Here is a 27298-nt window from a genome sequence, read left to right as displayed (position 1 = left end):
ATGTGTAAAACAAGCACATTCATGCTAACTGTAGGAGCCTCTGAATAACAATAGCAGCAGAGATGGTGAGAAGTGATTAAACACTGTGCTTGGCCAAGGGAAGAGAGCATTCCAGCAAAATTACTTCCAAAAATAGGGAATAACATGAAAATTTCAGAGACTGGATGTGGAAGTGGCTTCTAATGCAGTTTTCTGAGAGTTTTACTATTACTAGAAAGAGCTTTTTGCCAACAAGTGAAATGAGGGTATTGTGATGCAGATTTTGTTCTTCACAGAGACAGAACAGATTTACTTTGTTACTTCTAACAACATCTGATAGCTTGAAAATAGTTAACTAATGATACTAAAATCTGTTCTTAAAATGTAATTCAGTTCTGTAATTATATTTCTTATGCATGGAGACAGAAATAAACTAGAGGAAGAACCTATTAGCCCTTTTGCATGTATAATTGAACACGTTTGATATTACTAGGTAACCTCTGCGAGTAACTGGCTTTGAGTTTATGCAAAGAGGTGAACACTTGGAATACATAAATAACAATAAGAGCAGATAGGGTTTTGATTTTGTATTCTGTTCTTTTCTTGTTTGTGTCTGTTAGATGCAGTCAGACGTCCCTGGCTTTTTTTTGGCCATCCATAGGAACATCTGAAAGATCTGACTTCTGCATCATTTTGGGCACAGTAATGAATAAGAACTGACATCAAATATCAATATTATTGGCCCAGCTAAATGGTAGCTGACATCCAACTGGACTGCTGAAGAGGTAAACAAAATTGAAATTTTGTTTTTGTTCAAAAACTGTCTGACATTATTTGTCCTTCAGTGAATCAATGGAAGAATGACAAAAACGCTGTTTGCATTTTGGCCTGGGGAGGTAAAATAGGGCAGTAGCTCTATCAAGCATATTCTTTATAGTCTTTAAGGTTTTCCTAATATAAACTCTAATTCCCAAACTACGTTTTTCTTGTAGGGAAACTTGGTAACTTCTGTAATGATTTCTTAACCTGCAGATATCATGCAAACACAGCACGGCAGATACAGACAGAGGTGAATGAGAATCATACCCTTATTTGAACGCAAACACATATATACACACACACATAAGGGAGGAAATTTTGTTCTAATTTAAATTCATAATGATTCAACTAAGCAGCTACAGTCTTTATACTTTGTTAGCATAGGTGATTTGCTAAGCTGATAAAATGCTGTGCAAAGTATGTACAAACCTTACTTCAAATGCTATTTAGGCCATACTTAGATTTTTTTATTACATGCCAACATTCGAGAACAGATCACCATTCCTTGTATGAATTATACTGTATGCTATGGCTTTGTTTTCTCCTAGTTGTTGATCAAAACCATGTACTGATGTAAAAACGTTAGTGGTTTGATTTTTCATGTTTGCATGAATTATTCCAGATGCATAATATCATCCCCAGAATTATCCACTAGACAGAAGAAGAGGACCAGGGCTGACTTGGACATCCCTGCCTTAATGTCCAGATACAGGCAGTTTGGTAGCATCCAACCTTTTAACCTTGGTAGCATACCACCTTTTGCCCACCATGAACTTACATTTGTGCAGTCATATGGAATCCATCAATTAAAGAGGGTCACCCCAAATGTCAGTAACATTCAGGAACTGGGGAAACTGCCTCTTAGGTGCAGTCCCACTTGGTTTTCCCTAGATTTGGTATCTTAGCTTTCCACAGGTAAGGTGAGTTCACATGTGTGCTTTATTGCCCTCAGAGCATTTGAAGAGAACTGGAGCACGCACAGTGGCCTCTAAAAAAACCATCCTTATAAGCACACACACGTTTCAACTCAAAGGCTTCGTCCTCAGTGGAAAAAAAACATCTGAAACATTTCTCTCTGCAAAGTTAGTGGTGTTATGGGGCATGGGAGTAAAAAGGACAGTATCATTAACTTTTAGGAGGAAAAATGCACTTAGGTACATTTTCAGTTCGAAAGCAGCTGTACGGATTTTGCTGAGATGGTCTCAAACTTTCCACAGGCAAAAAACCAACTTGGAAAACCACAGGATCTATACACTGCTGAAAGTGATATCTTTTCTGTCCTGATATAACCACAACTACAGAAGGCAACCACAACTGTCAGGGCAATGGCACTACCCACCAGTATCTCCAGAGCTCATGTCCCAGCATGGCATCCTTCAACAAATGGCCATGTTCCAGGTGCCAAACGGGCAGTTATGTTCCACAGAGAAATGACTAATTATGGAATGTGAGCATTGTTAAGAGTTCTGGCTGTAAATGTTGCCCTCTTCACAAAAATCTATTAACTACAGTTTCAGAAGCATGGTTAGTAAATAACACAGATGTACCCAGTTTCACAGAGTTTAATGAGGATTTATTCAATTTGTATAAATGCATTATGCTTTTTTTCCTTCTTCCTCATCCAATACTCTTCCCCTAAAATATCCCTTAATATCTGGATGCACTTCCTGGGCAGCTTGCTGATCTAAGTGGAACTTTATCTCTTTGTTTTTGTATTTTCTCTACAGTACATTTTGTAATTAGAATTTCACCTTCTTTAAAAACTCCTTTGGGCACCAAGCAGCCTGAGACACGACTATCACAAGCCCACTGAAGTGGAGCTTAGGAGCCCACTTCAACTGACCTATATCCTAAGTAGAAAGAGGAGTGAATCTCTTGGGATCTTTCACCATTACTACACCCACACAGTCTGACTTGCAGATAAGACTTCTGACAAATCATCTGCAGACCTGTGCCATTAGGATATATTAGATAAATAAATACTCAGGATTCTGTCAGTAATCTGCCTTCAGTTTTGCCACTTCACACTTCAGAAATCAGACTTTTTGAACAAATCTTTGCCTGGCTGCAAAGCTGTTTTGGCCAGACCTAGCCATTAGACTTTCTTTTGGCCACTCTGGAAGTGATCTTGCATCTTTGTCCAAACTGCCCATGATCAATCTCCAATATCTTTCCTATGAAAGTATGGTTGAAAACACTGATTTGTTTCCATAAACCCTTCTTTCCTCATCAAATATGTATCCTTAAGCAAAATGTATTGTCACTTCAAACACCTTAATCAGCTTGCTTAGGGTGGAATGTTTTTATTTCTTAGAGGGCAAGCACTGGAGGGTCAGAAAACAGTTTTCTGGTTGAAAAATAGCCACTTGCTTTGCTAGCTAACCAATGTGGCAACTGTAGCTTGTACAACTCAGGACCAACTATTTAGTCTTTTCAGTACTTTTCCAGTACATACAGGGTTAATTTATATAACTGCAATTACAGCTTCTGAAATTATATTCCTTACTCAGTTTAATCAATGCTGAACTAGAGGTTTCCATTTTTACTAATTCAATCATTGAGAATGTCAACCAATGATTTTAGTCTAGAGTTTAATGCCAACTATAATATTCTTTATCAAAATAACATGCTTGTCTGGGAGATTATCAGCACAGTGTTTCAGCTTCCTGTTAATCACTATAGGTCACATTACAGCATAAGGCTCTTTGTAAATATTCATGTTTAAGACAGTGCTATAGTATTGCTAAAGTATTCCCCCTGCAATTCTTGCTACTCTTAAACATTCCTTGTTCTACACCACGGTGCTTCAAAGTCCTGAGAGGCAGGTTGTGCATGTCAAACATACAGATACATGCATGTGGCCAAGAAAGACTTAAGATTCTTTAGGAGTTCCTATTCTCCTTGATATAAGTTTATCTCATGCTTTCTGCTATGTCAGTCCCTAGGGTTTGGCCTATAAACAATAAAAAAGTGTAAGTTGCTAAATGAGTGGCTGATACTGATCAAGAAGTGTGTATTCAGAGTCTCCTTGAGTGGTACCTTGCTCTGCTTGTAATTAAAATGGCAGCGAGAGCACACAAGCAGGAACACCATTGAGATATTTTTAAGGAAAGATGGTCCCGGAGACAAAAGAGTGCAAGTGGTAGCAGAAGCCAGGATATGCCCCTCCACTTCCACTCCAGTTTTAAGAGCAGTGTGGCCAGGAGAGCTAGGGGAACCATACACAGAATTATAGATCATTCGGGTTGGAAAGGACCTGTCTGGCCTTGAACACTGTCAGGGATGTGGCAGCCACAGCTTCTCTGGGAAACCTGTGCCAGTGCCTCACTACCCTCCCTCATAGGGAAGAACTTCCTAAGATCTAACCTAAATCTCCCCTGTTTCAGTTTAAACCCATTACCCCTTGTCCTGTATCTACCAGAGTCCCCATCTGATATTCTTGTAGGCCCCCTCACATCACATCACATCACATCACATCACAAATGTTTTGATCATTTCAGAGTATTTCATATCATCTCAAAGAAACAGTTTGCAAAAATGACTTCCCTTCCATTCAGATCACAGCCTGTCACCAATTTCAAGCAAAATGATTCTTTCTAGACAACAGCTATAAAATGAACCATCCAGAAAAAAACCCAACAAACAAAACCAAACAAAACCCAAACAAACAAAAAACCCAAACAAAAAACTACCAGCAAATTTCCTTTAAGTACAGTCACTAAGTGATCCTGGCAAAGGAGAATGGCTTAGATACTGTGCACTGATCAAAGGAGAAAAGAGGCAAGCACAAAGACAGGGCAGCTTCATTATAGCAGTCTCCGGGACCCTGTTCTGGCTGGCAGGTGTGTCACACTGAACTGCTTTAGGTGTCATTACTATTACTGAATTCAGCTGCAGAGGTAGCTACTTCACACAGAGCATGACAGTATTTACCAGAGCAGGGAACATGATGATTAAAAAAAGACAGAAACCAAAAAAACCCCACGAAATTCATACTCAGAACTTACCTTCAGGTTGAATGTAGCATGATTACAGGAATGCAGGTGACCATAGAATGTGTAGACACGAAGACCCTAGGAATTAAACATAAAACCAAAGCAATTAAGTAACTTATAGCGATATAAATTATTCTACCCTTGTAAATAGAAAGACCTTGATTTTATGGCTGTGTGCAAACCAAGGCACTTTGTGTGCTAAAACCCAGCTCCTGGTTGCTAGAAGAGGAGGATATTTCTCACAATTACTACGGAAATACCTCCTTACTTCCCATAATAGCTAGCAGAGAAGGTGCATTGAAATACCACAAAAAAAGCCATCTCCCTTGCCAGAGGGATTGAATTTGAAGGTGTAATCACTGCTGCCAAAAGACAGAGCTCTTGCTCTAAGGCAGTGATTCAGTACACGTCTCTTGATATTCCACACATGCCATTAAAGTCTTCCTTAAGGAATCACAAGCATGAAATCAAAATTAATTATCTTTCGTCATCTTCCACATTAAGCCATAAGTGACCTACATAGTGCAGTAACATATGTCAGATGTCATCACTGATGTCTGACTTGTTCTCCCAGTACAAGAGGCATCCAACCACAGTATCTCCAACTAAAAAACTCTGAAGTCTTCAAGATGGGAAGAAAGAGGTATTAAAAAGAGATGCACTTCTCTGTTTTCATAAAGATCACTGGCTTCACAGGGTACAGCAGCAAAAATACTTTCTATTAAAGTCCAACCCAGCTTTGAACAATGCAACCATATCCTGAAGAACAAGTTTTCACCCTAAGGAAACATTTTATTGACTCTGCAATTGAAAGGCTATTTGTTGTATTTTTCTGGGGAGACAAAACAACCCCAAACCAAGATCTGGAATTGCTCTACTTGTCCTAGCAATCCTTCTTCGTACATAATTCCAGCTTGAATCAGTCTTTCAGGAGCAGGGGTAACATAGCTTAATCATACTTCTGTCATGCTTTTAAGTTTAAACCATCAGCTTAATTCCATTATAATTTTCCCAATTAAAATAAAAATCAAAAATCACTCCTTCTGTGACATAACGTATTTGAATTCGCTTTTGCATCGACAAAACCTCCTACATGAGGAGGTTTTATCATCAGCATGCTTTATCAGTATATTCCTACAGTTTGCAACAAGTCCTTTCAGGCAAGTAGTTAATGAGGTTTGACCACAAAGTAATTCTGGAGGGATACTACTTGATAATACTCCGTAGTTTGTATTACATCTGTGAACCATTTAGAAGTCAGTCCAACAAAACAGCAGTTAAAAGGGATTAGATTGCTGTTGTAAATATTTCAGGGGTTAAGAGCAAAGAGGGAAAAGAGCTATTGAAACTGAAGGGTAGTGTTGATGCAGGAACATATGGGTGTTCATTATCTGCAGATAAATTTCAGTTGGAAATGAGAAGACAGTTCTCAAGCAGTGAGATGCAAAACCTCCCCTCCACTCCAAGAGGTGGGGATAAAAAATTCTCATTAACTGCAAGAAGCTGCTTGAAAAGGCTGCAAATAAATGACCTTTTGCTGCACGTGATCTTTGGGCTCAACTTGGAAGACCAAGGAGACTCTTTCCAGTCTTGTTCATGCAGCATTAGAATACAAATATCTGATAAATCCCAGCATTTAATGCTTCACAGAATTTCTTCTGTTTAAAAATGTCACCAAAAAAAAAGACAGAAGGCTACTTTGGCAAGTGCCATTTTGTATCTCATCATATTTTTCATTTACCATTCTGTCTTGAAGTAGTCTGCTTCAAGGCTGCAGACACTATTGAGATCAAACTAGGAAATTAGTATTATTCCCATGGAAGGATTGCAAGGCAAACAAAACAAGAATAAAATGCTCTGGACTATTAAAAGCAATTCACTGTCTTTAAAGAGTAAGGACAACACCCACTGTAAGCATAAAAGGATCTGCAAAGCACAGTTCTTGACCCTTCCACAGTTTTCAACAGACTTACAAGGGGAAAAAATGCTAAAAAACCACCCCAAAACCCTGCCTATTTACATGACTTATGAATAAAAAAAATATGAACTGATAAATGCCGATGAAAAGAAAATGTAAATAATTATTCTAAACTCACTGTTGGAATAGAAATTACACCAAATTCCCCAAGATTGTCAGGCAAATTAGATTTTATAAAGGTAACACAACAGGAGACAAGGATAGCCAAACACGTAAGAGCAATCTAGAAAGGAGAAAAATCAAGAACATAAAATCTATCTTGTGACCTAGCAGCAATATCAATTGTACCCAATCCATGGTAACAACAAAATGCTGGTGCTGTTTTGCATGTAAAAAGTAGTCCCTGTGAAGTAACTGCTGTTGCTCAGCAGGGTACAGTATTTATCCTCAAACTCACTCAAATACCAATATATACCCAGTAATCATTCCACAAATGCAGAGGAAGCATGCCTTCACAAACCATCATGCCACGCCACAAATGAATGTAAATGCTCTGATTTTCTGTAAGCCAATTCAGTATAAAGCTTCTGAAAAGGATTTTAATAATAGTAATAACAATAATAAAAGCTAGACAAAGGCAATGGTTCTGTAAAGTGTTTCTCAATATTATTGCTGAAACTTAAATTCCAAATGCCACTTTATTTTTATTCAATGCACAGCTAGTGTTTTCTTTACCAACACCAGGACATCTGAGCTTTACATACACAGATATCATGAAAACAAAACTGGAAAGATTACTATTTAGCTGTAATGTCCCAGCAAAATCAAACAGCAATAAATATTCTCATGATCAGAGCTCATGTTAAGATAGGACTGAGCTTTCAGCATCAAGAGCTCAGCAGTAAGTTAATGATACCCCTTTTGCACATGCATTCTGCCTTTCAGTCTTTAATCACAAAATAACATATAGCAGCACCAGGACCCCTGCTTCATTCACTGTAGAACTAAACAGGGCTTAGTCTCCCTTTGAGAAAAGTTTGGAGCACCTCTTCTTCAGGGGAATTTCACTGGAGTGCTCTGCAAATTGGTCTTTGGCTTACTAACAGCTTCTTGTCATTCGGGAACCAGCTGTATGCATTTGCCTTTTACCTGAATTTCTTTAAGGTTCAAGATGAGCAGGGGCAAACTTCTGGGATTTGTATCATAAGGATAAGAGCAGAGGAAAAAGGAGAAGCTTGTCTTAATGTTAGGGGAGTTGTCAGTTAGGGAAAATTAGGCTCCTTTGCTGCTACCTTCAGAGTCTCACTGACAATTATCCCATTGACAGAGATGACATTATCACAAATTGAGAGCAGGAGAAACAACAAAACATCACAGCAGAAGTCTGCAGCTGTTAAAAGACCAATTTTTCCCACATTTAACCCACAGGGTGTATCCAGTCTCCTTGCGTATGACACTGTAACAGTATAAAGGACAGTAAATTATGGAGAATATATTATTATTGTTAACTGAGTCATCAGGTCTTGATTGAAATCTTAATGGAGGAAATCTCAGTTCTATTCACTCCTTGAGCTACTGCCCAATTACATTAATAACCATACATTCTTCCTCTGCAGAAAACAGATAATAGCAACGTTCAAAGAAAATAGAATATGATGTGTTCTGAATTGTTTTGCTGTGGGTTTAGTGGGGTTTGGGGTCTTCTTTTTTTCTTTTTTCTAATAATTATTCACACATGCACACACACGTATAATTTTCCAGTTTGAAACCCAGAAATTAACATTAGAATCAGCAGTTAGAAACACCATGGCATTATGTTATGGAGCCAATCAACCTCTCAGCTTGCACTGAACACAGACATTAATTGCCTGCCTTGGACTGGAGCTATCTGAAAGACTTCAGAGAGAGAAAACATTTCTTTTTTTCTGGTTTTTTTTTGGTTTTGTTTGGGTTTTTTTTTTGTGCAATCCAGTATTGTAGAAAAGCAGCCTGACCTTTGGAACTATGGATCTACGAACAGTATCCTGCTGCAAAAGTAGTTAAACAAGGAGTCTAAATTGGAATGATTTTTTGTTCTGACTTACACAGGCTAAAAGGCCAAGATTTCAGAATCAATAGTGAAATTCTGCTGTAAATCCTCCCTATAAGCATATAAATACGAGGGCAGGACAAGACAAGCTGAAGACAATCATAATTAATATAGTTAGCTCTGCTTAAGTAGAATTAAGCTCAACTATTAACTATGTTAACACAGCAGTTGAATCTTCCTATACCTATTTTAACTATCAGCAGCAGGAACAACAAGCTTCCAAACCTAACAAGTGATAATTCAAGCACCTCTGGAGAAAATAAACAGTTTAAAACTGTTGAGCATCATTTAAAAACTACTCATGTTTTTCAAACTCTGCTGCTTTGATTATTTTTCTACACTTTGAATGCCCTGTTATACATGAAAGTGTGACATGAACAAACTTACTTTGCCAAGTTCAAAAATCAAGACAACAAATCCATTTGATGAAGATGAGTGTAACAGACTAAGTGCAAAACATAATTATCTCTGTAAGTTTGATATGATATGAGCTTTTAGATAACAACATCCGAGTATGAGATTTACCTAAACAGTGTTCAGATAAGAGAATTATTTGTAATTTCTTGGTTCATTTAGAAATAAACTCAAAGAAATATGTTCATTCAGAAGGACTGAACTAAGAAAGTGCTCAAACGATGAAGCACTCAGCAGTGGAACTATTCACCTCATTCTCTTCACTAAAAAGAAACAAAATTTCCCAACAGTTTTTTATTAAAGGTTTACTTTTATTTGGGGGAGAAAAATAGTATCTTGAATGAAATTTCCAATCTTACATAAGTATTTTATTTTTCAGAAAGTCAAATAATCTAAAGCTTAAGGAAGCTTCCTTCACTAGACTTGAACTTTTCCTAAAACAAGGGTCATGTTAGGTGTTCCATGATTGGCACTATCATACAGTGGCTATTGACTCACTGGGGAAGGTCTAACCTTTCTCTCAATCCCCTTGCTGAATATGGCCAAGACTTTCCCTTTTTTTTGCAGCAAAGAGCAACATTAAGAGGGCAACTCCTACTCAAACCCTTGCCTTATTCATTGCACAGACTCTTTGCTTGGTCTACCTCCAGTTCGCATTAGCAAGGCACTAGAAAGCTCTGAAGGAAACGTGACATATCCAGCAGAACTGTGGGCTCTGAAGTCACTCCATGCTGCAGGGGAATTGCCTGCATTGTTGCACTGGAAACTTCAAAAGGGATTTGGACCTCTTTATTAGATCATAAGCTATGGCAAGGTAACTTCTAAAAAAGAGATTACTCATTTTCATGGGATTTGACAGGTAAACAAAAAAATTGGAGGAAGGAGTCTAAAATCACCTCCCCCATCTACCTTTGCAAGACAGCTCCTTTCTTTTACTCTCTCCCTGCAGCCCAGCTTGTAATAACTCACTTCAGCAATTTCTAGCATCACACGATGTCTGTGTGACCCCCCGCAAGGTCAGCCCAGCTGCTCGCAGCAAGAGCCGCGCTCTTCTCCATCTGCCCCATCCTGTCTCATCCAGAGGGCACCACTCAGAGCAAGGTAAACCGCATCCATCTCCCAGCTCCTCTCTCAGAGCCTCTTTGAGCACATGATGTACAGTATCTGTACAGTAAGCAGTGAACAAATTTGGAAAACAGTTTTACCATCTGTCACCACAGGTTTGACTTGATAAGCTCAAACACAGAAACTTCAGCATGGAGTTTGCTTCTGTTCTCCTTGCTTGGAATAGACTCTGGGAGGAAAAATCATGCGGAGAAGACTGTTTCTTGATGTTAGACTAAGGGCATTACTCAGATATTTTGTAATCCTGTAATAAATATAATATCTTATATATTAATGAACAAATGATTATATGAATCAATAAAATTAACCTCCAACCATCATTTGTGTGCCTTATTACACAAGGATTCAGGGAGGCAGGTATGTACACGAAAGCTGAGTACATCTGCTGTTGGGCCCTTTGCTATTACAGTGATCTCTCTTTTTCACAGACAGCTTTGATATTTTTTTTAACTTTATTCACTATATCTTCCTACAGAAATGAAAGAGAATTTTGGATCTCTTAAAAATGCATGAACTTATATAACAACTTTCATACTGTGAAACATGAAAAACTTGAGAAACAGTGTTTTTCTAAACCTAGGTAATAAAAACCAGAAATAGAGCTCTGCCTGCCAGCTAAGCCTAACACCACGCTTTTCATCACAGACCAGCCTTCCTTTCACTTCAGAGTTAGTAGCACCTGCTATTAAAAGTACAGGACAAAATCTAAATTAACCTTGCTCTGGGACACTCCTGAATTACCTCATTTTCCTGTATCTGAACTTTCACCTGAACATAGCATTAAAGTCTTCTGCACTGAACATGCAGTCATATTCATTTTCCTTAATTTGAAGGAAAAGTATGTTTCTAGGCCAAGACCTCGTATGCTAAATCTGTTCAAAGCGAACCTCTAAGGCTCTCCTAAAAAACACTAAAACCAGGAGTCTATAGTAAGAAATGCTGACAGATTATATTCTTGCCAGCATAATATAACCTGACTCTAAGATAAATGTTTCATGAATTTAAAAAGTTGAAAAAAGCTCCTCTGCTCAGCTTTGTTCTCGAGATGAAAGTGAATTATCTTTTTGTCTTCTAGTGACAGTTGTACAACAGTCTGCGGAAACCTGTAACCACAGGCAGTATTTAAACAGACATGACCGTGCGGGATTCTCTCCTCATTAAACTCTTGCAAGAGACATCAAACTTCTGACTACATAAGGAGGAGAAAAGGTTTTCTAGCAAGCAGATACCTTCCTGAACTTTTGTCTGTGAAGAGAGAGAAAAGTCATCTCCACTTGGGAGAGATCACAGACCAGCACAGTTCCACAGGCATGGCCACGACAGACCATCCAAGGGGGGAGGAGGGAGAAATCTCTTTGCTGAACCCAGCATTCCTTTAGAAGAAAATAAATAGAAGAAAAATCCCTCAGAGATATTGAAATTCTTTTACTAACAGCAGATTTGTGTATTATTCACCTGGTTGATATTGGCAGATGGCTTCAGTAACAGGATCAACTGCATCTTAATAAGGATTTGCAAGGCAGGTGAACATACATCACTGTCAGCACCAAAAAAAGTCAAATTTGGTTAACTGCATTTCTCCTATGCAGTATAACTCCTGGATGTTCCAGGGAGGGAAGGACCAGCAGCGCAAGAGCAGGGATGGCCAGGGAATTCCGTGCACTGAAGCCCATTAACTGAAGACTTCTCAGCATGGGATATAGCCTTTTCCCGACAGTTAGGCAGCCCATATTTACCATAACTAAAGCTTACTTTAAAGTAACTTGGTATTCCAATAGCTGGCAAAACATACCACCCATTTTCAGGAGAGTAATGTGTGAATGACAGAAACCTAGTAGGACTGTCTAACATGAAACATTAGGAGTTCTATTGCTTTAATGTAAAAACAAGATCAAAAAGATTAATTATAAATGAGTGAAAGTTGCTGGTGGAATATAACTGGAAAAGTTATGAGTGCAGTGAAAGCACAGCAAAGAAACACAAGAGTTTCTGTTGGCTTTGAAAATGAAATTACCTGAAAGCAGAATAAAACAATGAAAGCACAATTTAATTATACATGACAAAAAGGGAGAGGGCTACAGGGAAACCCTCTCCTCTTTCCCACATTGAAAGGCAGAAAGTTTGAAACTTAAGTTGCATGCTTGGCAAGTTTTTACTTTTCCTCTGTTCAGAAGTGACCAGCATCTGGCCTGCACAAAAACTATAGAAGGAATAAGAAGCTGTTCACATGTAAAAGGTTCAGCTTCTGCACACATACGGCTTATACAGCTGAATCTACCGCTCCCGTGCATTGTCTGCACTCAAGAATTGTGTTTCTTCACCTGATAATCCAACTCTGCTTCAGTAACAGAAGTCTTAAGAAAGCAGCAACTGAGCAAATCCCCATGATACCCTATCTTCTGATCTTATCTGGAGATGAGAAGTTAAGTATCAGTCTGATGGATTTTAGTGCTTTGAAAACCTTAAGCTCAATTTCGGCCCAAATGCCAAACTGTTGCCTTACGTGAATTCATACCAGAACACTCGTTATTTCTCCTAACAAGAGAAGGGGAAAAACTAAGCAGCTTTAACTGAAAAAAGACAGTATAGAGGTAAAAGCAGGTACATCCACAACTGTGATTATTAAAAAAAACAAATGAGGTATCCCAAAAGTTTAAAAAGGAAACGATAAGAAAAAGCTGAAAAATTTCTTCCCTTCAGAGAGTCAGTATAAATCAAGAGTAAGCCAATAAGATCAAAGTTATTACTTCTCTGACAGCCATTGGAGAGTGTTTACTTCTATTGGTATAAATGAATTTATAAGCCTTCTGTATTCACACTGTGAATTTTGTTCTGGCAGTCATTATGCATCGAAAGCATCTCATCCAAATTTCAAATGGCAGATGCACAGACAAAAATACCAACATGAGGAAAACAGAAAAGGGCAAAATTAACAGAACATGTCTCCAGTTCTCTTTCGTTAACCTGCAACTGCTGAATAGCACTCTTGAAGACTCTGATTAACTAGTTCCCAAAGTAAGTGTCTTGGCAAAGAAAACACATCACTTGCTCATCAACTACTGCTGCTTTAAGAATCATGGTACTGCTGACCTGAGAGACTGAGATCAAAGAAGAGAATCCAGACTATTTGGCTGGAAACATTGAAGAAGTTATTAACTGGAAAAAGAAGTCACTGCAATAAAAAAGCAATAAATGAATAAAAAATAGAGAACAGTTTAATTTTAAAAAGCCTTTAGATTTCACAGTTTGAAAATATCAGCAGAGAAAGAGGAGAAAATGTTGAAATCGGCTCCTACAAACACACTGTCCGTAGATTGTGTACACCAGATCCTGCATACACTGTCTACATATTCTGAGGGAAAGGAGAAAAAAAGATTGCAAATGCCTATCAAAAATATTCCTCATTTTCTCCAATTTCCAATTCAGAATTGTATTCAAAAGCAAATTCATGTGATATTTTAAAAAGTGAGATTTCCTAGAGAAAAGAGAAAGTAAGGCAAGAAGGTGATGGAAATTGTTACATATTTTAGTAAGTCTACTGGACATCTAAGTTTTATTTAGCATTCAAAACACAAATACTTGATTCCTATCTCAGTGTCTCAATAGTATGATGGTTAACTTCCATTCCATTTAGGAACAGGCAAACTTTGTCTCATAAACTTGCATGCTTTATATGTCAGGGGCCTTTCATATTTGTGGCCCCTTGTTTAGCTGAAACAGATACCATGTGAAAAGGCATCATCCTTTGGTCATTGCCTTACACTCCCATAAGGAGGTATCGCAAAATGAAGCAGATCTGGGGCCTACTGAAGGTAATGACAACTTTATTGCCAGTTTCGCTAACAGCATGAGGACACATGGTAATGCCTTGGCTAGAAAAAGACTTCCACCTGATGTTGAGTTTCATTGCACATTAATTACCTATGGCAATAAATATGCTTATGCTCAGGCCAAAGATGTGTAAATACATCCTTTTGACTTCCGTCACACAGAGGATTCCCACAGGAACTACCTTGCTGAATCTCAGTCTAAGGATTACTAATGTTATCTTTGACTATAGCACTGTTCCCAGTAGAAACTGTATTCAGTCTTGGTAGTAAAGGAATTAGGCAAAATACCAACTTTTGAAGTCCCACCTGCTTTATAGATCTTATTGATCATCTCACAGAAGAATTATTTTAACCATTAAAAATACACTCTAGTGGCTTAGGTTTGTTAAGCTTATTAATATTTCCCACTAAACTTAATGACTTAAATGAAACAGGAATAAACATATTTTTTAATCCATCAATACTGGCACTGTACGTAGTGATGGATTTACAAGACTACAGGTTACGCCACTATTAATGTCACCTTCAAAGAAGCAAGTGTATAGGGTTGAAACCAGAGAATCTTTACTGGGAATATCCCACAACAAAACAAATGTCAAAATAATTTATAAATGCATACACATATATATACACACATGAATACATAGTGCTTCGTGTGCAAGAAGATAAGTCAAATGATAAAAATACTGGCAAAAATTATTCCACAGCAATATGAACACTTTCCCTCCACATGTTTTTGTCTGGTGCTAACAAGGTTATTGAGGGCACAAGGGATAAAAACATCTAGTATCTGAGGAGCTTGAGCTTTTCACTTGTTCTAGCACCATTTTCCCAAGATGCACACATCATGGCACAAGATTCTAGAGATACTGAAGAGAAGTGAAACTCCTGGAAGCCTTTTCAGAGACGTCGTGCAATATTACAGCAGGATTACATTACCTCCTAGATTAAAAAGAGTTTCTTCCAAAGTTCAGCCTGTCAGAGTTGCCAAGATTAGATCTGGGACTAAATGTATTATGATTAAGCTAAACGCTGTCTAAGTATTAGATCATAGAATCATAGAACAATCAGGGTTGGAAAGGACCTTAAGATCCTCTAGTTCCAACCCCCCTGCCATGGGCAGGGACACCCCACACTAAACCATGGCACCCAAGGCCTCATCCAACCTGGCCTTGAACACCACCAAGGATGAAGCATTCACAACCTCCCTGGGCAACCCATTCCAGTGCCTCACCACCCTCTCAGTAAAGAATTTCTTTCTTATATCCAATCTAAACTTCCCCTGTTTAAGTTTTAACCCGTTACCCCTTGTCCTATTGCTACAGTCCCTAATAAAGAGTCCCTCCCCAGTATCTTTATAGGCCCTCTTTCAGATACTGGAAGGCTGCTCTGAGGTCTCCACGCAGCCTTTTCTTCTTCAGGCTGAACAGCCTCAACTTCCTCAGCCTGTCTTCATTATTCAAACAGCCCACAGGACACTGCAAGCTTGATTTTACATCGACAAAAACTCCCCAAGAAATATCTTTCCTGGGATTTTTCCCTAGTAAGAGTTGTAGCAGGGGGCCCCTGTCTGAGCAAAAGCGAAATGTAAACAGCAGGTTCCCATTAAAGGAGTTGTATCATGTACAAAAAACCACCAGCGTTGGGGTTCTGTGAGTTATTAACAGCAGTCTGCTCTGTAATTGTCAGTGAAGCAATCTCATTGACACATACAAGTTAGGAAATAGAGGTCTCATTAACAAAGCCTCTAGCCTCTATTAGATCATATAAATAACCAAGAGAGCCTGCAAAAGATCGATTACAGCCTTTAAACATTTACAGAATCAGTGTTTAATTAAGACAATTTTAATATGCAAATCAAGCCTAATTATCATCATTTGTTAATGTGAAGTCTGCCTGGGCTCTAAACAGCTTCAGCTGCAAATATGGTAACAGTACCATATTTTTGCTGCTTATTTTTGCCCTAGGAAGAATTGCAGAGGAAACAATCAGGTTGTGCTGCCAGTACGTATGAAGGCTTTCAAAACCACATTTCCATTTACTGTGTGGAGATGAAGGTCAAAAAAGTGCTCAGTGTAGCATAAAATCGAGCTGAAAAGTTATGCATTTCTTCACCCACTACTTTGTCAAGTGCTTTAATTAATGCATTTCCGTCAAAGTTAAGTAAACCCTCTGGGAGCTTCTTTTGATGAAAATCTGCCCTTGTTCAGTGCAATGATTGAATAGATGGGTTTCTAACATAGACCATTGTCACTCAGAAGGTGGCATTGGGAGGTTTTTCCTTTCTAGCTCCTGTGCTCTGGGAATGGTAACCCTCCTGTGATGAGAAGCCACCGCACTACAGCAAAGCCCATGGATATTAAAGAGTGAAACAAAACAAGAGAACAACACAGCCTTCAGCAACATGATGGGAGGAGCAGCCGGGGAGGAATACAAAACAGCAAGGGAGAAAAAAAACGGCTGTATTCTGATTCTGGAAGATGTCAAATTAAAGCCTTGAAACCCCCATGAATTCCTTTTGGGAAAGAGGGTGGAGCAGCTGCAATTCAGTCCTGGAAAAGTCATTCCCTTTTCCCAACACTGCTGCTCTCCTGCCTCCACAAGGATCTGCACAGGTTAAAACAAAGAGAACCGCTCACCATTGGGTGGTATTGATTTGTGGTTGAGTGATTACGCACTGAAAGCTGAGGAAATCCAAAATGTTTCTGCTTGCAGCATTTTCACTGTATTTTTCTTTGCCATTATGTTTTCTTTCCTCATATTCCCAGCGCTTTGGACCCTATAGTTTCCAAGCCCTCAGTGGCTGACAGTAAAAGGAAAGCTTTCTACTTTTACTTATTCTTTAATATATTTGGTATTTCTAAGTAAATGAAGTCCTCATAAGGGACTTAAAAATAGGAGTTGCAGTTATACCAGGCAATGAGTCTTTCAAGACATTACGCATAAAAATGTAATAAACAGAGTAGAAATAAAATACAAGAGGCAACTTGAAAAGCCCCCAATTCAAGTGGGAGCAGAGTGGCTTTCTCCCAGCGTCTTGACCTAGTAGTGGATGAAAGGACTTCATAGAGACACAGCATTTGGCTTCAGCACAGAACGATGGTTGGGAGAGATCTGTCAGGCCATCACTTCCCAATGCCTTTTTGAAAGGTCCTTCCTGGAGATGCTCTTGGAGAACGGGGTGTGTTCAGTAAAACCTGTGCACACTATTGCTGACACAGCAAACTGAAGTTAAGCTGGGATAGGGGAGAAATTTGGGCTTAGGGGATGGAAGCCTTACATAGTAAGAGCACCTAATGCTTGTGAACTGCAGGCAATGAAGAGTCAAGTAACCGTACAAAGCTGCCGATGGGGCTGCGAGGCAGCTGGCAGGCACTAGGGCTGGATTTACAGTGTGTTCCAATGAAGTGCTGTGAGCAAAGGCACAGCGCTCCTGCACAGACTAACAATGGCTAGCAAGCTGCTATCATTCCTGGGTGAATATCTGAGCCTGAGAACACCATAAGAATTTGAACTAACTATCCATGGATGGAAGCACCTATAAAGCTTAGTTTTCTAAAGCTCGCTATTAGCTATAATGAAAAATATTGACACTTAGCCAGATTAGTAGAGGTGATCCTGCCCCTCTACTCTGCTCCCAGGAGACCCCACTTGGAGTACTGTGTGCAGTTCTGGTGTCCTCAACATAAGAAGAATGTGGAACAGTTGGAGCAAGTCCAGAAGAGGCCATGAGGATGAACAGGGGGCTGAAGCACCTCCCATACAAAGACAGGCTGAGAAAGTTGGGGCTGTTCAGCCTGGAGAAGGGAAGGCTGCATGGAGACCTCAGAGCAGCCTTCCAGTGTCTGAAGGGGGCCTACAAGGATGCTGGAGAGGGACTCTGCATCAGGGACTGTAGCGATAGGACAAGGAGGAATTGGTTTAAACTGAAACAGCGGAAGTTCAGGTTAGATATAAGGAAGAGATATAGATATACCGTGAGGCTGGTGAGGCACTGGCACAGGTTGCTCAAAGAAGTGTTGAATGCTCCATCCCTGGCAGTGTTCAATGCCAGGCTGGACAAAGCCTTGGCTGACATGGTCTGGTGTGAGGCATCCCTGTCCATGGCAGGGGGTTGGAACTAGATGATCTTAAGGTCCTTTCCAACCCAAACCAGTCTGTGATTCTATGATTTTCACAGAGCCTATGGAAGCCTGAATTTCAGTGGAACTCTGTAGAATGAGTGAAGCAAGTATGTGTTCAGGAAATACCTGCAAACTGAAGAGCAGGGAAGAAAGACTGGAAAATAAATGTAAACTAGAATAACAGAATCAAAGAATAGTTAGGGTATATCTAGTAGGTTTTGTGGAGAAGTATTGTGTTCAGACACAGTATACATCACTGAGCTCTGAGCTACACCATCAGGAGCAGAACAGGGAAGGAAAGAACGAAGGAGTATTTCAGAAGTTCAGTTCATTCTGTCATTTACTGCAGTCAACAGTGCTGAGAGCTTCATACAGACATTAAACTGACAGCAAAGTGAAATGAGAAAGGTGATACCTGAGCCACTAATTCACAGCTGATGATTCACAGTCATTTTCCAGGTCCCCTCCATGCTACTTAATAACACTGGACAAGAGACAGTCCTCTCTATCCCAGCTGAAATTTCCCAGACCATGGGATGTGCTGTGCCCCATTATACCTGCTCTAATTTTCCAATGCAGTTGCACACAAAACCAGTGACTCATGAAGAAAGTTCTCTTACACAACAGGTAGTTATGCTGTCCATAAATATTATTTCATGTTCTCAAGCCTAAACTTGCTATTCGTATTAAAAATACATGAAATACATTTTATGTTGGACACATTGTATGGTCTCATTATGCATACAAATATCCATTCACTTTTGTATCCTGCTTAAGTCTTGGCCTCAGCTGCTCAAACCTGCCAGCAGCTCCAGTGATGGAAAGTTAAAAACATCCCCAAACTCCCTTCTCTCTATAAGTGTTGTGATGTGCACTCAGCAAGATGAAGGAATACCTGAGTCAGACAGAGATCTGATAACTTCCTAAGATACACAGACATATCTCAAGGTAGATATTACTGTCAAAACCTAAAGAGGTTTAAAAATTAATTCAGAAGAAAAATTCCCTGCATTAGACATGCACATCAGCAACCCTGCTCTCTAACAATGTTCAGGCATCTACCAAATGAAACACTGCTTTTTATGTAGTGGTCTTCTGAGTGTTCGATCATCTGAGCATCCAAGTTTCGAGACCATTGTTATAAGAACTACCATAAATAAAAAGTACTACTTACATGGCATTTTATACCTCGGAAGAGATTGAGGCTGTGTTGAAGCCTTACTCTCCAATGAGGATGGAATTAGTGCCATTTGACAATGTGGAGCAAAGAAAATACACTGGCATACACGGCTAAAAGCTGTGGGAGGAATCCTGACACTGAATTTATGCAGAACAGTAACAGAAGTAGAGCTCTTTCATTAATTTTAGTCTGTAATTTTTCAATTTAAGCCAGGTATTTCCTGACTGTTGAAAAGTAAGACAAGTAAAGACACTTAAAAAAAAAAAAAAAAAGAAAAAAATATGCATTTAACAAAAAGAAGCTCAAATGGAAAACACATACAACACTTTAAATGCAAATAACCTATAACTTGCAAATTGTCAAACAAATTTCTACAATCGCAACCAAAGCACTTGGGTTATGTTTAAAGCCATCTCTGCCCAGCTTGTGGCCTTCTTACCCTGGTTCCCTGCAGGGAACTAGCAGGAAGCAGGATGCACTGTGTTCCCTCATCCTCCAGCCAGAGGATGCTTAGCAGCAGCACAGGCTGGCCCATGTTTATCATCCCTGACGTGGCAGGGCTCTGCCCTTCGTGTGAGTCGTGCTGCTGTACAGCAGGGTCACTGCAATGACACGGCAGAGCTAGCATTCGAGCTCAGGAATCAATTCATGCCCTTGCACATCTTCAAACCACATGTGGAGCACTCTTATCCACGGGTAAGAATACATGCCACAACAGCCTCTCAGGTCTCATCAGAATGTATATCTACCCGCTGTACAAGACAAGATGGCACAAGAAGCATTGCGCTATGAGATATCACATTACATTCATTTTTTCTTCAGTGAACTGAACTGCAAATAAATGACTCATAAACCAGCATGAAATGAGGACATATCACCATCCGGGGTTTAGAAACATTATTTGTTAGAAGATGTAACTCTCTTAACAATATATGACCCATGACTAATTTCAGGGGGTCAAAGTGATCTTTGGCCTCCACTGTGTAGAGTATTATTCTTCTCTAGAGAAGTTCAGAGGTTAATGAATAAAGTGTCAGCAAAGAAGAAATGAGACTAAGCAAGAAAACGCTCGTGCTTGGGCTCTGCTATAAATAATGCTCTCATTAAAATTCTGCCTTGGAAGAAAGGCAAGTCCATTAGTCTAGGAGCTAATTTTTACTGGCTCCTTAGATGTATGCATATTAAAAATTCAGCTTTTATAATTGCCAGCCATCAACCACCTAGTCAGTGCTGTTCTTGGAGTTTTTAATTATTTACTTCATTTGCATAGACACTCCAATTTATGATCAACCATTTAGTTATCAAGGGACAGTTTTAGTAATGCCTCTTTTACATTTTTATTTATTCCCTTTGAATCTGTAGCAGGAGCACTGCTAAACACCCATATCCCACCTCTGAGCATCACAGCAGGGTGTAAGGACAGCCCTCCTACCCAATACCTTAACCTCCTCCCCAGCTGCGGCTGAAGGCCCTTGCTGGCACCTTGGCCTCAGAAGAGGAAGGAAGAACTTACACCTTGGAATGTGCTGCCTCTTTGCTACAAGTGCTCTAGCACTTTGCCCCAAAGCTGTTCGCCTTTGGGTTTTCAGTTTGGGGCTGTTATCTGTTGTCTGAGGACACTATAATGCTGCAAAACCTCCTCCACTATCACCCTTCCTCATTACCAGCAGAAAGGTCCTGGCCTTTTCTGTTCATAGGTCTAAGGAGAGATCACGTTTCTCCTCGAAATGCTGCCTGCCCAGCTCCCTGAACACGCAGAAAGAGAAAACATAGGAAGACACAGGCTTTGAAAAGAATGAGCTCTGCAGTCCACAGGAGCCTGCCCCCTCACTTCCCCTGCGCTGCGTGGCCAGCCTGCACTACTGCTGCCAATGCTCTCTTCAGCTGGACAGCATCCCCCCTGGGCATCACTGGCCCAGAGATGGCCGTGAATCTTGAAAAGCCACCCAATTTTTTGTTCATCCTTAGAAAAAACTAAATTATTGAATAAAAGACGTGTTGTCTGTCTTCAGCGTTCAAAGGCAGGCTCCAGCAACAATGGCAGCGATTGATTGGTGTCCCTGGTATCATTGTGCTCCTCCCCAGGTACCATCTCTGATGGCTTTTTGCAGACAGGACACCAGACAGCAAGTGCGAAGGGAGCAAAGCAGCCTTGCCTGGCAGGAAGGGAATTGATTACCAATCCCTCTCTCTACCAGGCAGAATTTCTTTGCTGCAATTCATACTTTTCAATGGGCTGTCTACAGACAGCCTCCAGATGGCTTTGAGGAGAAAGTGAGGGCAATGACACTAGAGATGACAAATCAATCACTATTATAGAGCCTTTTATTTGGTAGAAGCTTATGAGCAGAAAACAGATACCAAAAATATATAATATGTCCTGATTTTTTGTTTGCTGTTTCTGTTCCTCAAGCTCTTTTATGCCCTCTTTTCCTCCTGACACCACTGCTTTCTCTTCTTTCACTGCTTTTACTCCCATCTTTCTTACTACATATTTCTCATTTATACTTGATTTTATCCTTCTGTCATCTTTCTCACTGCTAACCTACACCATCCATAGTTACCTGATATGGAAGTAAAGCATGATCTTGCTACTATCTGCTGTCGTCTTCCCTTCCCAGACCCCTCTTCTCAAAAAATGGGACAGTAACGCTGACAGAGAATGGAGCAAGGTCTACCTAATTTTTATTGTCTTGAAGCCATCACATATATCATCCTGACTGATTTTGCTCATAGCATTAAGTCAGGTTTAGTATGATAGGATCCACACAATAAGGAGAGGAGGTAACAGAGAGCCTGGCAAAAGATGATCGTAGCCCCTCCACCACAATATAAAACATCCAGAGAAAGTTTCTCATGTGCCAGGGGACACCCACACTGCTGGCCATGAATGTGACACTTGTCACATGTATGACACTTTCATCAGTGCATTAATTTTATAAGGGAGATCATGGCTGCAGTCCCAGGCAGTCAGAAGCAATTACAGGTTTCTGAGTTATGACACTACTGTAAAGCAGACTACATGACACAGTTCAAGCCAGTCATGTTCTACAACCAGATGAATTACTGCAACCAGAGAGTAACACCTTCATAGTAACACAACAACAGAAAGCAGTGGACTGAAGACCATAGAGAAAACACTTTGCAGCAGGATATGCAAGTGCCATGAAATCAGCATGGCTTGTACAGCAGAGTGAAGCTGAGCTTTGAAGTGTCTTGCTAAAGAAATCACTGTGTCCTTTCACACCTCATTCAAACTCTTGAGAAAGAAGTGAGATGCTGGAGGATGTGTTTTTTTTACTTAAGTTTGCTCCATTTTGATATATCTCTGATTGCATCCAAGATACAGAGATCCAAAGTTGCACCTATGATGATTTTTTTGATGGTATCAATTCCAGCCAGACACACTGGGCTCCCAGGTCTCTGAGCGGCTCTTTTGCACTGTGGACTTCAAGGGCTGTGCTTTGCCCACCTCAGAAGCCCTTCCGGTGGGGCTGGCACCAAAACTCCCCTTTTCCCCCAGAAGGTGAAGAGAATTTTCACTGGGACACTGCCTAGCACATAGGTTTGTAAACTAAAGATGTTTCTACAGAAATGTTTGGGTTAATGATGACATTCCCTTTCATCAGATAATTTTCAAACAATGTTAAAAGAGATTTTGGGTTGAGGTTTGTAACACATGCTTAACATCTACAATTAGTTGGAAAACTCTATACGACAATAATTGCCTTTACTCTATTGATTCAGCTATTGGAAATTTTGAGATTTTGACAAAATATTTCTTTTTAGTATGCCATTTCTGACAGTTGAATATTGCCGAAATGAAATATCAGGCAATTATTTTAATACACTCTTACTGCACGCTACTTTAGAAGAGTGTTCTAAATTGCTAAGGACAGACCAATTTATCTAAACAGAATTATTTAATACCAGTATGGATTAGCATTATAGAGGCAGGTAGGCAGAAACTACGGATAGAAACTGCAGATCTTTTTCCATTTCTTGTCTTAAATTAAGAAAAAGAGGGCTGCTCTAGAACAAGTCAAAACACTGCATTATACAGCAGAAAGAACATATCCTCCTTCAAGATCTCTGCTGATTTGGCAATGCTCAGCAAGCTTATATTATTAGACACCATTTGCAAGCCATGTTTCCTACACCTGAAGGGTTGATCATTTCCCTCAAGCCCATATACACAAGGGAAGAAGATTTACAGAAAACAAAACCAATTTTTGGTGGCTTTTTTGGTCTGCGAATGCTGGCGGTAAGCCACTGTTTCACTGAATGTGTAATTTTATGCCTCTATGTTAGGGGCAGATGTTTATTTAAATCATTTACATCTATGTCTTTTCTGTTTTAGACACATTTAGTATTAAGGGATGCTCGCTGAGTAAGAGCATACATTAAAAGTTAATTATGAGGAAGTGAAAGGAGAAGGGATTACTTTTTTCATACCACCAACAGACATCTATTTTGTTTTGCCAGGTTAGAAATGAGAATATTTGGAACAAGGTGTGAAAACCAGCGAGCCATATTTTTAAGGAGAAGTTTTGTTACTCATTTCCTTACATGTTCCTTAGGAAATGCAGCCCCCTTTCTCATGTGAAATGAGATTAGCAAGTAAAGATAAGTTGCTTCTTGAACTTGTTTAATAATTCAACTTTTCAAAAGTGGAATGCGTGAGTCAAATAGCAGGCAGTTACAGGCTGTCACCACAAAACCAACCCATTTTGAACAATACATTAGTCGACACTATTTACAGGTTTTTTACTTACTATGCAGCATCAAATAATACAACTTTATCATTTTAAGTTTAATACAACTATTTACTCTTGACTACCAATATATGTTTCTGAGAGAGCAACATATAGAGAGAAAAAGGTGTGCACACACACTCCCCCCCACTCATAAACACACACTTTTTAACTTTCAAGTATGTGTTCAACCATAGGAACTCAGACTTCACTGGAAACACTAGGATCTAAATTGAAAATTAGAAACTGGTATCAATATAGAATCCCAAAATGGTTTGAGTTGGGAGGGACCTTAAAGCTCATCCAGTTCCAACCCCTGCCACGGGCAGGGACACCTTCCACTGGAGCAGCTTGCTCCAAGCCCCTGTGTCCAACCTGGCCTTGAACACTGCCAGGGATGGGGCAGCCACAGCTTCTCTGGGCACCCTGTGCCAGCGCCTCAGCACCCTCACAGGGAAGAGCTTCTGCCTTAGAGCTCATCTCAATCTCCCCTGTTCTGGCAGGTTAAAGCCATTCCCCTTGGCCTGTCCCTACAGGCCCTTGTCCCAAGCCCCTCTCCAAATTTCTTGTATGCATTCTTCCTCCAGAAAAAGAGTACTTTTCAGATTAATAAACAAATAAATAAATAAACTATTAACAAAAGAATGTCACAAGGGAAAAAAATTAAATAAAATAAAATCAGTCTTAGCCACAGCAAAGCTGCTCTATTTAAAGCAGGACAATTATTCTTGTAAAATAAAGCCCTCAAGCTCCATGTGCCCTGATGTCAGGTCTCAGAAAGACTCTACTGAGGGGAGTGCTCATGTGCCCTTCAGGCTGATCAGCTGCAGGGTGCCCTCAGCCAGCCAAGGGAAGGCAGTGCCCAGCGGAGGAACATCAGCCCTCTCCCTGCCCGTGCTCAACTGAATCCAGCTGAACTTCAGCATCATGGGTCATGTCTACTGCTGTTGGTGACAGGGGGAATTGGAGACCTTAGGCTCCTGCATTATTCAGAGAGGCACTGACAAAGGGCTATTTTTTAATAATATGATTAAAAGGGGACCAAAAATGGGAATACTCTGCAAATCCACAGCAGATCTTGCAAAATCCATTTGCCAGATTTGGAAAGGAAAGATTTTGACTGGAACCAAATTCACCAAAATCCCTGCCCCTAAACCAAAACCATTCAAATACGTCACACAGTTTTTCCCAGAATAAAAACCACTTCATTTTTTTTTTGTCAAAGCATTTTGCATTTCCTATGAATTCAGCATTTTTAAGAACGGAAATGATACTTAGTACAAAGATGACTAACGTTTATTAGCACTTTGTGTAAAATAAAATCCTTCGTCCCCAAGTTTCTCACGTCTGGAGGTCTGACTTTAATTTATCCCATCTCTGTTATAGTGGCACTGCAGAAGAACCACAGATATAACTTGGGCGTTGGTGGGAGAAAATGCCTGATAAGGCATGCCCATGAACTCTCCCACACACAGATTTCTCCATTTCTTACTTAATCAAAGCAGAGTATGATGGCCAGGATCAACACAAATGGGTGACTTTATGCAGATTTTCTCTGAATGCAGAAGGTAAATAAAAGGAAAATGACAAAAGAGTGCAATCATTACAATTATAAACTTCAAAATATATATGGCAAGTGGAGTTAACACAAGACTATTTCTCAAGATGCTTCATGTTTCCCAAGGCACGGGCTCTGCCATAGGTGGACACAGAATCATAGAATCATAGAATCAACTAGGTTAATTCCAAAAGCATTGAGTCCAACACCCAACTGTCTATGATTCCATCCCAACTAGTAAAACTAGTTGTGTGCCATTACTGGAAGGGGCTGGAAAGGGGGATGGGTTGGGCAGCAGGACTGGAGTGGGTAGATCTTGGAGTACAATGTACAGAGTGTCCCACCCAGCCTCATTCTAGTCCTGACCACGCTCCTACTCTTCCAGAATGTCCTGCTAAAGCAACTCTTTGTTGCTTTTGCACAAACCCAGTATAAAACAGGAGAGATTTAAATAAAGAGTAGGACTGTGGCACAGTCATATCAACATACATCACTGAGTACCTCCCTTCCTGTGAGCTTGTTCACAGCAGAAAATTGGACCATTGATACTGGACCACAGTCACCAACAGGGGAAGATTATGTACAAAGGCTTTGTCACATTGCTAAATTTTGCTTCTCGCCTATCAGCTTTGTCCCAGTGTTTCCAATCTATGTGTGATAAATACCTTCTTGTTGAAAGATTACTGCTCTCTATAAAACATTTCTGAGGGCAAAGAAAGGTGAAATAAACAATTGACTAAGGGACTGGCACACAAAATACTATCATTTGCAGAACACTAGTCCAAAACCCACTTGGAGGCAGAGAAGCTGGGCTTGAGCCACGAAAGAGGAAAACCAGGAATGCAATAATCACATATTTATTTTTAGAGAAAATGAAAAGCTAAATAAACTGCAAAACCAGTGTTTACCAGTAAATCCTTTCTGTCCTGAAAACCATGCTGAATGATGCAGGAACAGTCAGTTCTCAGGAGATCAACTAGTGGTACCTTCATGGCAGCATCTCATTCCTTCTGTTTTGGTGCCAGAACACTTTAGGTCCTGAAACAATTAATTTTAGTAGTGCTGCAGCAAACTATTGCCAGAAATCTGAACTTGAGGGACAATGATGCTGCTTCAGAAGCTTGTTCTTCTGCCCTAGCTCTGAAATCACCTCACAAACGAGGGGCTCTGAGACTCCTGAAAAGAAGCTGATGGAACTCAGCCTGCCAGGAAAGAGGGACACAAAGCATCCAGACAGCACTTGTGAAGGGATTAGTGCACTTACCATTGGATTTGGCGTTGGGGTAGTGTGTGAGACTAGGATTTATGGTAGGGATGAGGAATTGTGTGCTGATTTGATAAATGTGCATCCTTGAGGTATGTCTAATTGTTCTAAGGAAACAAAGGAGATACCATTAAACACAGGAGGTGAAAATACACAGAGGAAATCTGCAAGCAGTCCCACAGCGCTCAGAGGGGAAGTTTGCCTCCAGATGAAGAACCTAGGCAAACGTTAGGATGAAAGAAAACCTGG

General features: G+C 39.9%; 1 protein-coding gene across 1 annotated transcript in view; it reads right to left on the bottom strand.

Annotated features, from left to right (window-relative positions):
* The window catches only part of SPAG16 (sperm associated antigen 16), a gene marked incomplete at both ends in the record, with an annotated part of 443494 nt that overhangs the window by 129954 nt on the left and 286242 nt on the right, over positions 1-27298 (bottom strand). Inside the window, one exon of the mRNA XM_080632060.1 lies at positions 4806-4871. Within this exon, the coding sequence (XP_080488186.1) occupies positions 4806-4871 (66 nt within the window). The remainder of the gene's footprint in view (positions 1-4805; positions 4872-27298) is intronic.

The sequence above is a fragment of the Psittacula echo genome (assembly GCF_963264785.1).
Source record: "Psittacula echo genome assembly, chromosome: 20".
Classification (NCBI taxonomy): Eukaryota; Metazoa; Chordata; class Aves; order Psittaciformes; family Psittacidae; genus Psittacula; species Psittacula echo.
The sequence above is the reverse complement of the archived record's forward strand: the minus strand, read 5'-3'. Positions and strand labels throughout refer to the sequence as shown.